Here is a 14,313-nt window from a genome sequence, read left to right on the forward strand (position 1 = left end):
CCTATAGTGCTGAGAGCCATTTGAACCATTAGTACTAATAAAATTCAGTTAATGCAGTTCAATGTCATGAGTTTTTGAATCATATCTCGACTGCTGAAAATTGCCTGAAAGAACCTACCTCTAATGCACCACGATTTTTTATTTTTATGTTTCCTCTAGAAACTTAATCAGGGATTAAGGGGTTAAATGACACTATTTTTAAGAAGTAGATTCCGAAAAAGTATATTTCAATAATAAATAATAAATTTATCGATGTACTTCAACCCCTGTTTCATTTTGACACATCAAATGTAGACGGTCTTTTGAGACACCCTAAACAGGGTGTTACAAAAAGATACGGCCAAACTTTCAAGAAACATTCCTCACACACAAATAAAGAAAACATGTTATGTGGGCATGTGTCCGGAAACGCTTAGTTTCCATATTAGAGCTCATTTTAGTTTCTTCCACCTACGCTCAATGCAGCACGTTATCATGATTTCATACGGGATGATCTGCCTGTGCTGCTAGAACATGGGCCTTTACAAGTACGACACAACATGTGGTTCATGCACGATGGAGCACATTTCAGTCGAAGTGTTCGTACGCTTCTCAACAACAGATTCGGTGACCGATGGATTGGTAGAGGCGGACCAATTCCGTGGCCTCCACGCTCTCCTGCACTCAACCGTCTTGACTTTCATTTATGGGGACATTTGAAAGCTCTTGTCTACGCAACCCCGGTACCAAATGTAGAGACTCTTCGTGCTCGTATTGTGAACGGCTGTGATACTCTCCAGGCCTGCATCAGCGCATCACGGATTCCATGCGACGGAGGGTGGATGCATGTATCCTCGTTAACGGAGGACATTTTGAACATTTCCTGTAACAAAGTGAAGTCACGCTGGTGCGTTCTGTTGCTGTGTGTTTCCATTCCATGACTAATGTGATTTGAAGAGAAGTAATAAAATGAGCTCTGTCATGGAAAGTAAGCGTTTCCGGACACAAGTCCACATCACATATTTTCTTTCTTTCTGTGTGAGGAATGTTTCCTGAAAGTTTGGCCGTACCTTTTTGTAACACCCTGTATGTTAGAATAAGATTAACGTACCAATAGCAAAGGAACTTCAGACTGTCAATTGTAAATAGCATTCAGATCCAAGTTAAGTAATTTTTATGCTTGTTTATATTTTAATAAATGTATGTGAAAATTAATCAAGTTCTCTTTAAAGTTGGTTACGGTGAATCTGCTACTCTAAGCGTGCAAGTGGCATTTCTATCGTCTGACCTAACAGCAGAAGATAAACACGCCACGATAAGACCACGAGACATATTGCTGACATTCGTCTACTTCGTTAGAGCGACAAGTCAAATAATCTGATGGTTTCTGTACTGAAGGTCTTACAGTACGCTTACCACACACCAGTAATAAAAAATTGATATAACGAGGCGGCAGTACGCTAAAAACAGGGTGTTAAATATGAGGTGGCACGAACACAAGCCAAGCACGGCTCACAAAGGGCTTACAGTAGAAGAGATGTGTTTCACAGTGTCGCAGATGAACAACAGTCCAAAGCTATTAAGGTATGCAGTTTAGAGTGCAGGTGTGCTAGACATTTTTCCCTTATTTTCGCCCGCACAACCCCGCTGAGCGTTGCCCACCCTACACCCTACCGGTACCAAGATAACTTTCACTTGTAACTTAGGACTCCGTCGTTTCCGGTCCATGGTCCCTCATCTCAAATCGATACATTTATCCCATGTCCATCATCCTTGAGCAGTGACAACACTTGTAAACTTCCAGGCAGACTAAAACTGTGTGCCGGACCGAGACTCGAACTCGGGACCTTTGCCTTTCGCGGGCAAGTGCTCTACCAACTGAGCTACCCAAGCACGACTCACGCCCCGTCCTCACAGCTTTACTTCTGCCAGTACCTCGTCTCCCGCTTTCCAAACATCACAGTTGCTCTCCTGCGAACCATGCACAACTAGCACTCCTGAAAGATAGGTTATTGCGGAGGCATGTATGGTTTAGCCACAGCTCGGGGGATGTTTCCAGAATGAGATTTTCACTCTGCAGAGGAGTGTGCGCTGATATGAAACTTCCTGGCAGATTAAAACGCCTTTCAGTTTTAATCTGCCAGGAAGTTTCAGAAGAGATGTGTACCACAGTGTCGCAGATGAACAACAGCCCAAAGCTATTAAGGTATGCAGTTTAGAGGGCAGGTGTACGAGACATTTCTCCCTTATTTTCGCCCGTACAATCCCGCTGAGAGTTGCGCACCCTACACACTACCGGTACCAAAATGAGTTTCACTTCTAAGTTAGGACGGGGTCGTTTCCGGTCCATGATCCCTCATCTAAAATTGATACATTAATCCTTTGTCCATCATTCCTGAGCTTCCTGGCAGATTAAAACTGTGTGCTGGACCAAGATTCGAGCTCGGGACCTTTGCCTTCCGGAAAGAAAGGATATTGCGAAGACATGGCTTAGCCACAACCTAGGGGATATTTCCAGAATGAAATTTTCACTCTGCAGCGGAGTGTGTGCTGATGTGAAACTTCCTGGCAGATTAAAAGAAGCAAAGTTGGGAAGGTAGGAGACGAGGTAGTGGCAGAAGTAAAGCTGTGAGGACGGGGCGTTAGTCGTGCTTGGGTATCTGAGATGGCAGAGCCCTTGCCCGCGAAAGGCAAAGGTCCCGAGTTCGAGTCTCGGTACGGCACACAGTTTTAATCTGCCAGGAAGTTTCACATCAGCGCACACTCCTCTGCAGAGTGAAAATCTCATTCTGGAGCGACAGCACTTGTTCACCCTGTATTACGTGTTGCGTCGCCCGGCCCCTGGGCTGGCAGCGAGTGTTGTGAGGCGCTCTCCTGCGGCAGGTGGCGAGGTGGTGACGGTGGCGCTGTTCGACCCTGCGACGGGCACGCTGGACTTCGGCTGCCCCGGCTGCGGCGCGCTGGCGTGGCAGGGCGGCCAGGTGCCGGTGGCGCGGCGCGAGTTCCGGTTGCGCGTCGTCACCATCGAGCCGGCCGCCTTCCTCAGCGTCGCCTGCCTCGCCGTCGTCGGCATCTCGCTCGCCGTCGCCTTCCTCGCCTTCAACCTGCACTTCCGCAAACTCAAGTAAGCCCTGCCTGCGGTAGCTCCGCCGCAGTCTTCACCAGTGATGCTTTCGCCTAAATAAAACGTGTCACAACTGTCGAGCAAGCAATGGCAAAAGCTTACTCTAGTAGCAAGAGACTGTGTAACAGCTGAAACGTCCCCTTAGAAAAATTATACATGACTGTGCTTAAATTGAAACACAATATTCCAGTGAGGTATCCTGGCAGGGTCGCCATATGAAACGTCCCCTTAGAACAATTATACACGACTGTGCTTAAACTGTCACACAATAGTTTTTAGCGCAACGCAATCTGACTTTCAATAATCCCTACAAGAGAATGGCCCTGACTAACATTAACCTATACGTTTCACAAATCACTTACCTCACAAAAATCTGTTGTTACTCGAACTACTGTAATACAGCGAGCGCCACTACTGCCAGCTAAATAAAAGATTCAAACTACGGAAGGCACTAACTACTGATAGGGATAGTTAGGAAAAGAAAGATTTTGATAGAGAACAAACAATGTATTTCCTTTAATAGCGTTCAAAAGTCATAATATATATCCCAGTCCATGATATCCAATATTACAAATTTACTCTTTCTGATGGACAAACGTCTAGATCGTCCACTCTCAAAATTCCGGCATCTCTCTCCCCACATCCACCATTGCTGGCGGCTCACCTCCAACTGCGCAATGCTATGCGCTGTTAACAGCCAACCGCCCAACACTACAATAGAAAAATTCCAACAATGCCACCCAGCCACAGACTGCACAGCAAGTGATTTTCATACCGAGCCCCACGTGGCAGTGGCGTTACCAATATAAGAACCTAAACAGCCTACTTACATAGCCCCCATGCTCCCCACAAACAATTTTACAAATTGTTTTGGGCACTAGCCAATACATATTTGTTAAAATTTTTTTCACAATTGCAATAACATAGTAATCAAATACACACACTTATTGATACAATGTTGGTCAAAAGCTAAAATTTTCTCACAGACCATAAAGACAGTGCTGATCGTTCATCATAGTAAAATTGCAGTGTTTTTCTCAAAGTCTGAGCAGTAAAAGAAAATGCAGTCGGTAGTTGTGGATTTCCACAGCCAACTGCCCAACACTACAATAGCAAAATCCAACAATGCCACACAGCCAGAGACTGCACACTGCACAGCCAGTGATTTTCATACAAAGCGCTATGTGGCGGTGGCGTTACCAATACAAGACCCTACACAGCCTGCTTACACATGTCGCCTAGATAAACCATGCCACAACTGTCGAACCAGCAATGGCAAGAGATTACTCTAGTAGCAAGAGAATATGTAACAGCGTCAAAATGCACGCTGTTATTTCTTAACCTACGTACAGATAACTTCTCAGTCTACGTTACACAGTTTTTTATTTGCTTCATTTTTCCGTGTCTACAAAGGTACGTGGGCCGCTAAATAAGTAAAGAAACATATATTTTCTAGACCTATTTCGGTTGAGGGACACCCTGGCATGTTTCCACTTCAGGCCTTATACTTGAACGCCCGCTACACCCGCTGGGCACAACAGGTGATTAGGATTGTGGAAAGGTCTAAATTAATTGTCGGTCAGGTTCACGTAAAATTGTAATTTATTGTAATTTAATAACACATTTAAACCAAAACGGCACATAGCCGAACCTTTAGAACTATGAGTTTCAAAAGGCAATTATTTCACGGCTGAAGGCCTCCAAACAAGGAATCTTAAAGCAACAACTTAAATCTCAAGTGGTAACGACATGCAATTAAAGTGGCAAATAAAATAATTAACATACATATACACACAGCGAGGCTGAGAGCCTCACGGCAAGGGTGAATTGACGAACATAAACAAGAGGCAATACAAACGGCTGAACGCCCACAATAAAATATGCAAGATTTTGAAATAAATTACCATAACATTTCAAAGGCAGAAGGCCGCAATTTTTACTAGACTAAGGATTTAAGTGGCTGATGGCCCACAATTGATTCTCAAAAACTCAAAAATACATAAAATCCAGTAAAGACCACCATTTTTTTAAAATCACTGGCTATGATAGATTACTGTGGTGTGCGTACTGTAAGACCTTTGGTACACACACCATCAGATTATGTGACTTGTCGCTCTAACGAAGTAGTCGAGTGTCAGCAATATGTCTCGTGGTCTGATCGTGGCTTGTCTACTTCTGCCGTTAGGTCAGACTATACAAATGCCACTTGCACGCTTAGAGTAGCAGATTGACGGTAACCAACTTTAAACAGAACTTGATTAATTTTCACACACATTTATTAAAATAATAAAAAGCATGGATGCTGTTTAAAACTTACAGTCTGAAGTTCCTTTTGTCTTGGTACGTTAATCTTTTCCTCACATATCTCTGATACTTGACAAAGTGTCTATACATTTCTCTGCGTGGCTATGTACAGAGATATGATAATCTTACTAGGTGCAGGCTGAAACTTGACTACAGACTAATGCAGACTTATGAAGACTAAGGCAGACTGACTAATTGAAGGTCTGTACACTCATTATAATACCTCGCGCGTCCAGGTATCACTGCGCGAGAGTGATCCGCGAGGAGAAAAGGTTCTACGTTAGCAGCAATCTCTTTGGCTGCGTTACATATTAATACGCGGATCGGCGGAAGCAGAATTTTGCCCGTCTCTAAGACAGCGCCATCTTGTAGTGCGGAAACGGACGAGCACTGTGCCTGCGCTGTTGTGCTTAGCGGGGCGCGCTCTAGTGGGGAAGTTGTGTACGCGCTGGTTATGCGGAACTATGCACACAACAATTACAAACAGACAATAAAACACCGGTGAGAAGGACAATAAAGAAAACCGCACTCAGAAGCCACCAGGGAGGTCGGTGTGCCCTCGTTCACTTAGGTCAGACAGGTGGTGAGCCCAACTACACTTGATCCGTTGCAACCCAACCAGGGGACAGCCACGGACCGACCGACAAAACGACTTGCTTGCCACCAATCGGTACATGAGAATTCAAACACCAAAAGTCACGGACGCGATTATCCACAATAAAATATGTATTAAGCTGTCAAAACTACACACACCATGTTGGACAGCGACAACGGGTGAGGAAAGGACGCTGCCTGACATTACGTTAGTGGCCAGGGCAGATAACCGGAAGACTAACGGCCACACGGCAGAAAATTCCGCTGGTGCACTTGAATTGTAGTCAACCAGTATAGTTAATCGCACCGCATGGCAGCTAAATTCTAGGAATAGAATCACTCGGTCTTGCTCACAGGGATACCTCCCCAACAGCGATACACCGAAACGAACCACACAACATGAATGGACGTGGCTTGGGTAGTTGAAACCACTAGTAAACTTTGACGTCCTGGGTCGGTGAACCACGAAGCTCGTAACGGTCGCACACCTCCACACACACTCCGACACTGTGCAGGGACCGCCAGTGGATCCAGCCGACTGTACTGCGGGGAGATAACTTCCCTCGTCCGCAACAACCGACCGACTCCTCTCAGATTTCCGACAACATCTAAAATAATCGTCAGCTCAGATAACATCAATTACACACACACAACCTGACAGACACTTGCAACAAGAGCAGAACGATACCCAACAGTAACTAAGCACACACGAAGACAAATCGGGGGTCGATGCACACACACACACCGGCGACTCATGAACGATCGACCGACCGACGATCCACCAAGACCGTGTTCCGGCTCAAGTGATGCGCCCGACCGGGCGAGCCATGCCGATGCAGTCCTCACTGCTGCTCTAACCCGACTGCAGTAGTGTCGCATGGCAACTCCTGACTGGCAGGTCCGGACGGCGCTCCAGCAGAGCAAAGATACTAAGAGAGGGGATATATCGATACGCGCTGCTAACGCCGCTCACGGTCAGGCAAAGCAGCAACTCAGTGACTGTAGTAATTTAAATTAACGTAGTGAGGTGGAAGTACGTTAAAAACAGGGAGTAATACAATGATGGTAGGAAAACGAACCCCGCACGGCTCAATAGTTTCTCGAAGTTCCGATTGGTGGTGGTGCTGTGCTTAACCTTCAGAATGGTGTCTGTAAATGAGGTGTGCTCTAAGTGGAGAGCTGTCATTGAGTGTCTTTTGACAGAAAACCAGAGCAACAGAGATATTCTTGGCCACTTGCAGAATGTCTACCGACATCTGGCAATGAACAATAACACAACGACTCATAGGGCAAGGCATCTGTCATCATCGCAACAAAGTAGTGCAAACCGTCTGATCTCCTTCGTGCCAGTTTCCTGCACAGAGCTGTGTTTCTAGAAATGCTGGAACGTGCGGACACTCTCATTCGAGGGGATCGACGGATCGCAATGAAACAACTCACTGCTAAATTGGACGTCTCTGCTGATAGTGCTGACACACTCCTCCACCAGTTGGAGTAGTCAAATGCGTGCATAACAGAAAATCATAAAAGACAACGAAGCGCCCCCTGTGCAGAATTTTTTGTGCGTTACGTAGTTGATCGTGGCAATTTATTGTCAATCATCGTGACAGGTGATGAAACATGGGTTCATATCTTCCAACTCTAAACAAAACGGCAATCCATGGAGTGGCACCACATTTCCTGTCCTCCTAAGACAAACTGAAAGCCGCATCCTGACACACAGTCAAGGCGATGGTGTTCTAGGACTCTGGAGGGGTGATTCTATTTGATGTCCTCTCTCTTAGTGCAACGATCAACTTTCAAGTGTACCGTTCTGTCCTCAACGCTACAAAAATGCAAATGTAGTTCTCCTTCTCCATGACAACGCAAGGACTCGCGCAAGTCTGCTCACACGACAGGAACTCTCGAAACTTCGTTACACTGTTCTTCCTCATCCGATCTAGATGCAGAATATCGCACCTTACGACTTCCATTTGTTTGGCCCGATGAAGTATGCACTCTGCTGGGAGCGGTATGCGGAAGATGCGGACGTTGTTGATGTAGCAAGATGTTGGCTCCGACATTGCCCTGTAGAGTGATACTATGCAGGCATATATGCACTTCCAGTAACCTGGCGTAAGGTCATCTCTTGGAAGTCCGCCACTGGTAGCTTGAGTGGTCAGCGCGACGGAATGTCATACCTAACTGCCCGGTTTCGATTCCCGGCTGGATCGAAGATTTTCTCCGCTCAGGGAGTGGGTGTTGTGTTGTGCTTATCATCATCATTTCATCCCCATCGACACACAAGTAGCCGAAGTGGCGTCAACTTGAAAGACTTGCACCAGGCCAACGGTCTACCCGACGGGAGGCCCTAGCCACACGGCATTTCCATGTCCACCTCTTGGGAAGAAGATTATGTTGAAAAATAGATTTTTATTCTTAAAATAGTGGGGAATAATAAGGTGTGTTGGACTTCCGAATACAGCCAATCTGCTTTCATAAAACATGTGTTGCATTGCTTATTGAATGCCCGTCGTAGATGTCCCCAAAGAATTTCGACAAATGTGACCTGATACTTCATCACTTATCTTGTGCCTCGGTCTCACACCAGCGCAGGATCAGCATGGTTATAGACGGATTTGACGTGGTTCGTTTAATGGGTCGCAAGATGCCCTTCCGGTCACCTCCCCATTACCCCCCCCCCCCCCCCCCCTATCCCAACCGTCTACATGTAGCGTTATTCCTTTCAAAGTGAGCAAAAGTTTTTCTAAATATTAGCGATCCTGTAATAGAGGTGGAATATATGGATCGGTACGCAGCTAGTGATATGCAGAGAACCGCCTAATATGCAGAGAACCGCCTAAATATCGCATCCAGGAGGCCGAAAAACCGACCCTCCTCGTTAATCCGCCTGGCGGATTCGATCCGCAACCGGAGCACCTCCCCATCCTGGAAGCGGCGCTTTAACGTGCACGAATATCCGTGCGGTTGCGGACATGGCTTGATTTATCTAGGATGCGGAACTGCAGCATGTGGTGTGGATATTGCAGCTCGTCACACTGTAAGGGAGACGTGCTTCAACCAGATGGAGGTTCCACTCCCGCTCGCTGATCTTGCTGTGCAGTAATACCAGTCTCATCCCGTTCAAAGTTCACCACTCTAGGTCGGAAGCTCATCCTCCTTAATTATTCTAACATGGCAGTTCATAAGAGACCACGGCTCTGAGTCATCATCTCAAATGTTATGTCTTTATAAGACAGGATGAAGTATTAATGTTACTTAAAAACCGTCTTGATTGCAAATATTTTTAGCCATATGACCGGTTTCGGTTCATTCAGAACCATCTTCAGATCTGATATTTCAGTTACAGGAGTAACCCGTCCAAATCCAGCAGTTTTCACATGCTATGTCACGGTTTCGGTTCATTCAGAACCATCTTCAGATCTGATATTTCAGTTACAGGAGTAACCCGTCCAAATCCAGCAGTTTTCACATGCTACGTCACGGTTTCGGTTCATTCAGAACCATCTTCAGATCTGATATTTCAGTTACAGGAGTAACCCGTCCAAATCCAGCAGTTTTCACATGCTACGTCACGGTTTCGGGTCATTCAGAACCATGTTCAGATCTGATATTTCAGTTACAGGAGTAACCCGTCCAAATCCAGCAGTTTTCACATGCTACGTCACATGTGACGTAGCATGTGAAAACTGCTGGATTTGGACGGGTTACTCCTGTAACTGAAATATCAGATCTGAAGATGGTTCTGAATGAACCGAAACCGGTCATATGAATAAAAATATTTGCAATCAAGACGGTTTTTAAGTAACATTATAATTTCACTGATTGCTGTTGTCCCAAAAGACTTTATGTCTGTTTTTGCAAAACAGGATGAAGTGCATTACGTCAGACGGTCACGTGATTTCTCTTCAGTGTTATGCAATGCGGACTGTCCAAATTTGGTGTGTAGCGTCTTCTTGGAGCACCAGAGTCACGCCGCTGACGATGAAGTTTCCCCTTGCTCTAAGTCGTCGCGTAATTGTGGCGAAAAGGATATGCGATGGAGTCGTACGTTGTGGATAATGATCTTGATAAAGATGACGAGCACTTCTTCCGTTACAGTGAGCTTCTCCATAAAGAAGGATCATGTAGGTGTATTCTGCAAACGTGTACTCAAGTACGTTGTTTTCTCTCTCACAGGCTGTTCGAACTAGGTCAGAGGGGCCATCAGCCGATCCGACGTAAACGTCCCCCACCATGACGACTTTATTGCATACCTACTTAGCAGATATGTTTTCAAACGGCTGTGGGACGCGAAAAGTACGCTCCCGAACACGGGTTCTTATTCAAAATATTTTGTACTAACTTCCCCCTACAAGTCCTGGAAGTCTGTAACGAGAATTTCCGAACACCCTGTGTTGCTATTTTCTTGTCTTTCCGTGAAAGTTTTTATATTTCCTTCTTTCATCGATTGATTGAAGTATTTAACCTGATACCCAAGGCTCCTTCGGAGTTACCTTCCTTCTACTCATATTTGTCTTTCCGACATCGGTGGTTACTATTTTTAGAAATGTCCACTTCTCTTCAAATGAAAAGCCAACTTCGGCATTCCGTATCGGAGTATCGTCATTTTTAGCGAACTACAAAAATGTCTCATCATACGTCAGTTCTTTACAGTCCCACTTCCTTCCATACCGACAGTTTCGTACGATTCTCTTAAACGTGAACAGTGTATATACTATTACTACCTGTACTTTATTGTAAACTCACTTATGCTTTCTCGTCTCCTGTTCTTGCTGATATGCCCATACTCTCCAGTAACTCTTCCTTCTATTTCCTCCGCTACAACTACATTCCAATCTGCTATGGTTATTAGATTTTCGTTTCCTTTCAGATATTGAATTACCCTTTGAACATCGTCACTTTCCCTATCTCTTCATTATCTGCTTTCGAGGTCGCGATGTATTACTGAAATATTGTTGTCGGTATTCGTTTGATATCAGTTCTCAGGAAAAATACCGCGTCACTGAACTGTTCGCAGTGTTTCACTCTCTCCGCTACTTTCATACTCATAACGAATCCGACTCAAGTTTTACTGTTTGCAGCTGCAGTTGATATGACCCTATGTTCATGTGACCAGATATCCTTTTCTTCTTTCTGTTCCACTTCACTGACTCCAGCTACGTTCAGATTGAGTATTTGAATGTCTCTGTCAGGTTTTCTAGCTTCTTTACCACGATCAATCTTCTGACATTTCATGCTCCGACTCATAGAATATTACTTATTCATTGTTTATATCACTTTTTCTCGTGGTCGCTTCCCATTGGCAGTCCCCGCCCGGAGGTCCGAATTGGGGGACTAATTTGGTCTCTATTGCCTATGGAGAGATCATAACTTCACTTTTTCAATTACAACCCACATGTTCTGTGGGTGCACCTTATGTGTCTTTTATGCAGTGGTTTCTATTGTCTTCCACATCCTCATCTTGTATATCATTAATAATTCTTTTATATATCAGGGGCTGTTTACCAGCACAAGAGGAAGTGAAAGCCTTTAACCTCTGACAGCTTCTCTGCTCTCTTTGACAAGGCCTTTGGCAAGACGAGCGTGGCTTGTAATGCCAGAAGTCTTCGGCAGTCATTGCTGGCGCTTTCTTTTCAAAACTAACTGTACCTTGTGGTGGTTCTTTTTATGTTACGCGTTTTGGTTTTTATTTCTTATGACAAGTTAGATTTAATATTATTCTGGCTGCTTCACAGCTGGAAAATTATTTACATCATTGAATCAGTTATGATTCGTTATGATTAGTTATGGTTGAATCACTTATGATACTTCTCGCAGTTAGTTTGCCCGACACACTGTATTTATATTAAAAGACACATTACTAATGACATGTTTTACTGTTGTGACAAAGCCATGTTGAGGAGAGTTTCCCAATTTCCGTTGAGTGGGCATCAAAGAGCTTATCGCAGTCATGTTACTCAAATATGATTCAATATTGGAAAAAGTGATTGCTTTTACTTTGGCAAAGGAAGAAGTGGTAAAGAAGAGAAATCTCCTACATTTAGATTTATGTTTCATTGTCAAAATTAGTAAGTATTAAGATACGTATTATGACTCTGGCCCGTTATCATTAAGAACAATGGTTTTGACCTCTGCGCCAATGTTCCCCTACAAAATTTGCATAAATCGTTGACATATATCACGTCATGAATATAGGAGTTGTAGAAAAACATTTGTGACACTCTTTAGTAATATTTTTTTTCTATTTAGTCTAAATATTACATGAAACTTACACGTTTTCGTTCCTTGTCACAAAACAGCTTCTTACACTACCACGAAACAAAAGGGAAGTGTGTGTGATCCTTATTCAAAAGGAACAGAGATTACAATAACATCCGCAGATCATATTAGTTTATTACCATAGTCTTTGTGATTTTTCTGTGATAATATTTGTTTCGTTTCGTCGTCAGTTTTGGTATGTTTGTGAAGTTCTTCACTATTATTTTTTTCAAGTTATGTGGCGTACCGCCACAATCTGGCCACGCTTTCCTGTGGCTCATTACCTAAATGATAAAGTTAGAAAAGAGAAAACGTATGGGAATTGTATACACGTCGTAAAGTGTTTCTGTCCCCTGCCTCTGTCCCCCCCCCCCCCCCCCCACTCTTTGTCAATCTCGCCCTCCGTTCCACTCCTTCTGTCCGTCAACTCATCTCCCTTGTAAGTAGGCTGTTTAGGTATTTTTATTGGTAACGCCGCCGCCACGTAGCGCTCTGTATGAAAATCACTGGCTGTGCCGTGTGCAGTCTGTGGCTGGTTGGCATTGTTGTAATACTCGTCATTGTAGTGTTGGGCAGCGGCAGCTGGATGCTAACAGCGCTTAGCGTTGGGCAGTTGGAGGTGAGCCGCCAGCAGTGGTGGACGTGGGGAGAGAGATGGCGGAGTTTTAAAATTTGTAAGAATTGGTGTCATGAACTGATATATATATTATGACTATTAAGGTAAATACATTGTTTGTTCTCTATTAAAATCTTTCATTTGCTAACTGTGCCTCAGTAGTTACTGACTTCCGTAGTTTGAATCTTTTAGTTAGCTGGCGGTAGTGGCGCTCGCTGTATTGCAATAGTTCGAGTAACGAAGATTTTTGTGAGGTAAGTGGTTTGTGTAACGTATAGGTTAATGTTAGTCAGGGCCATTCTTTCGTAGGGATTTTAGGAAGTCAGATTGCGTTGCGCTAAAAATATTGTGTGTCAGTTTAAGCACAGTCTTGTATAATTTTTCTAAGGGGACGTTTCATACCCTCTCTATGTCCAACCTCTCGTCTCCCCTCGCTCCCCATCTCCTCCTGCACCCTCTCTCTACCCCCGTATGTGTGTCCATCATCTCCTCTCTTCTCTTCCCCCTTCCTCTCCATGTCTTCTTTTTCCCTGTATCTGTCCATCTCCTCTTTCCAACTTCAATGTTCATATCCTTTCAATCCTCTATCCATTTGCTCTACAACCGTCTCTGTGACCTAGAGCCTTGTTTATTGCTATTGAAAATGCATATTCTGTAGCAGTATTCTAATCATAAGCCAATGAGCCATAAAGACAACTGTCCTGTGTGCTAATAATGTATCGCTATTGTAAGAATTAGGTACCTAAAAACACGCCCATGTTAGAATTCAGCGTTGTCCCAAGATTTCAGAGCAGCCGATCAAGAATTTTTGGAGGCACACGATTTTGAACAAATGAACATTGATATTTTTCTTTACATAGATTTAATCAACGGGTAGGTTTCAATTCCGCACACAGGGCGTAGTTTGATTTCTAGTCAAAGACGCTATCCCTGTACCACGGATTGCCGAAAGCCGTTATTAAAATTTCAGAAAATTATTGTCAACAAAATACATCGATATTTCGGCAGCCAGCGTTGGCTGTGATGTTCTGCCGCGGAATGCGCCGGTCATCAAGCGGCCTGCAGTCGAGCAGCACATTTTGTCAGCTACAGCGAGGGCTATCGCACAGCCGCGTCCGCACACAGGAGGATGGTAACCACGGATCCCATGACACCATCGTAGATTGCACGCGAAAAGGGTGTGCGTCACCTCCTCTTGGAGTACATGAAGTGCACAGAATTTCTGTGACCTCCCGATAGTAGAGATTTCGTCATCATCGGAGCATGCCATAGGAACGGACATGGATGACAGCAGCGGCACGCCCCCACGATGGCGATCTGCTTCCAGATCCTGCTAGTTTCTTTGACTCATCAGCCTTGTAACTGGTTTGATGCGGTCTGTGATGCATTCCTCTCCTGTCAGTTCTGCCTCTTCATCTCAGACTAGCACTTGCAA

General features: G+C 44.5%; 1 protein-coding gene across 1 annotated transcript in view; it reads left to right on the forward strand.

Moving 5' to 3' along the window:
- LOC126278518 (uncharacterized) overlaps nt 1-14,313 on the forward strand; it is an 867,389-nt gene that overhangs the window by 717,294 nt on the left and 135,782 nt on the right. The window contains exon 10 of the mRNA XM_049978683.1: nt 2,863-3,103. Within this exon, the coding sequence (XP_049834640.1) occupies nt 2,863-3,103 (241 nt within the window). The remainder of the gene's footprint in view (nt 1-2,862; nt 3,104-14,313) is intronic.

Source organism: Schistocerca gregaria, chromosome 6 (assembly GCF_023897955.1).
Source record: "Schistocerca gregaria isolate iqSchGreg1 chromosome 6, iqSchGreg1.2, whole genome shotgun sequence".
In the NCBI taxonomy this organism is placed as follows: Eukaryota; Metazoa; Arthropoda; class Insecta; order Orthoptera; family Acrididae; genus Schistocerca; species Schistocerca gregaria.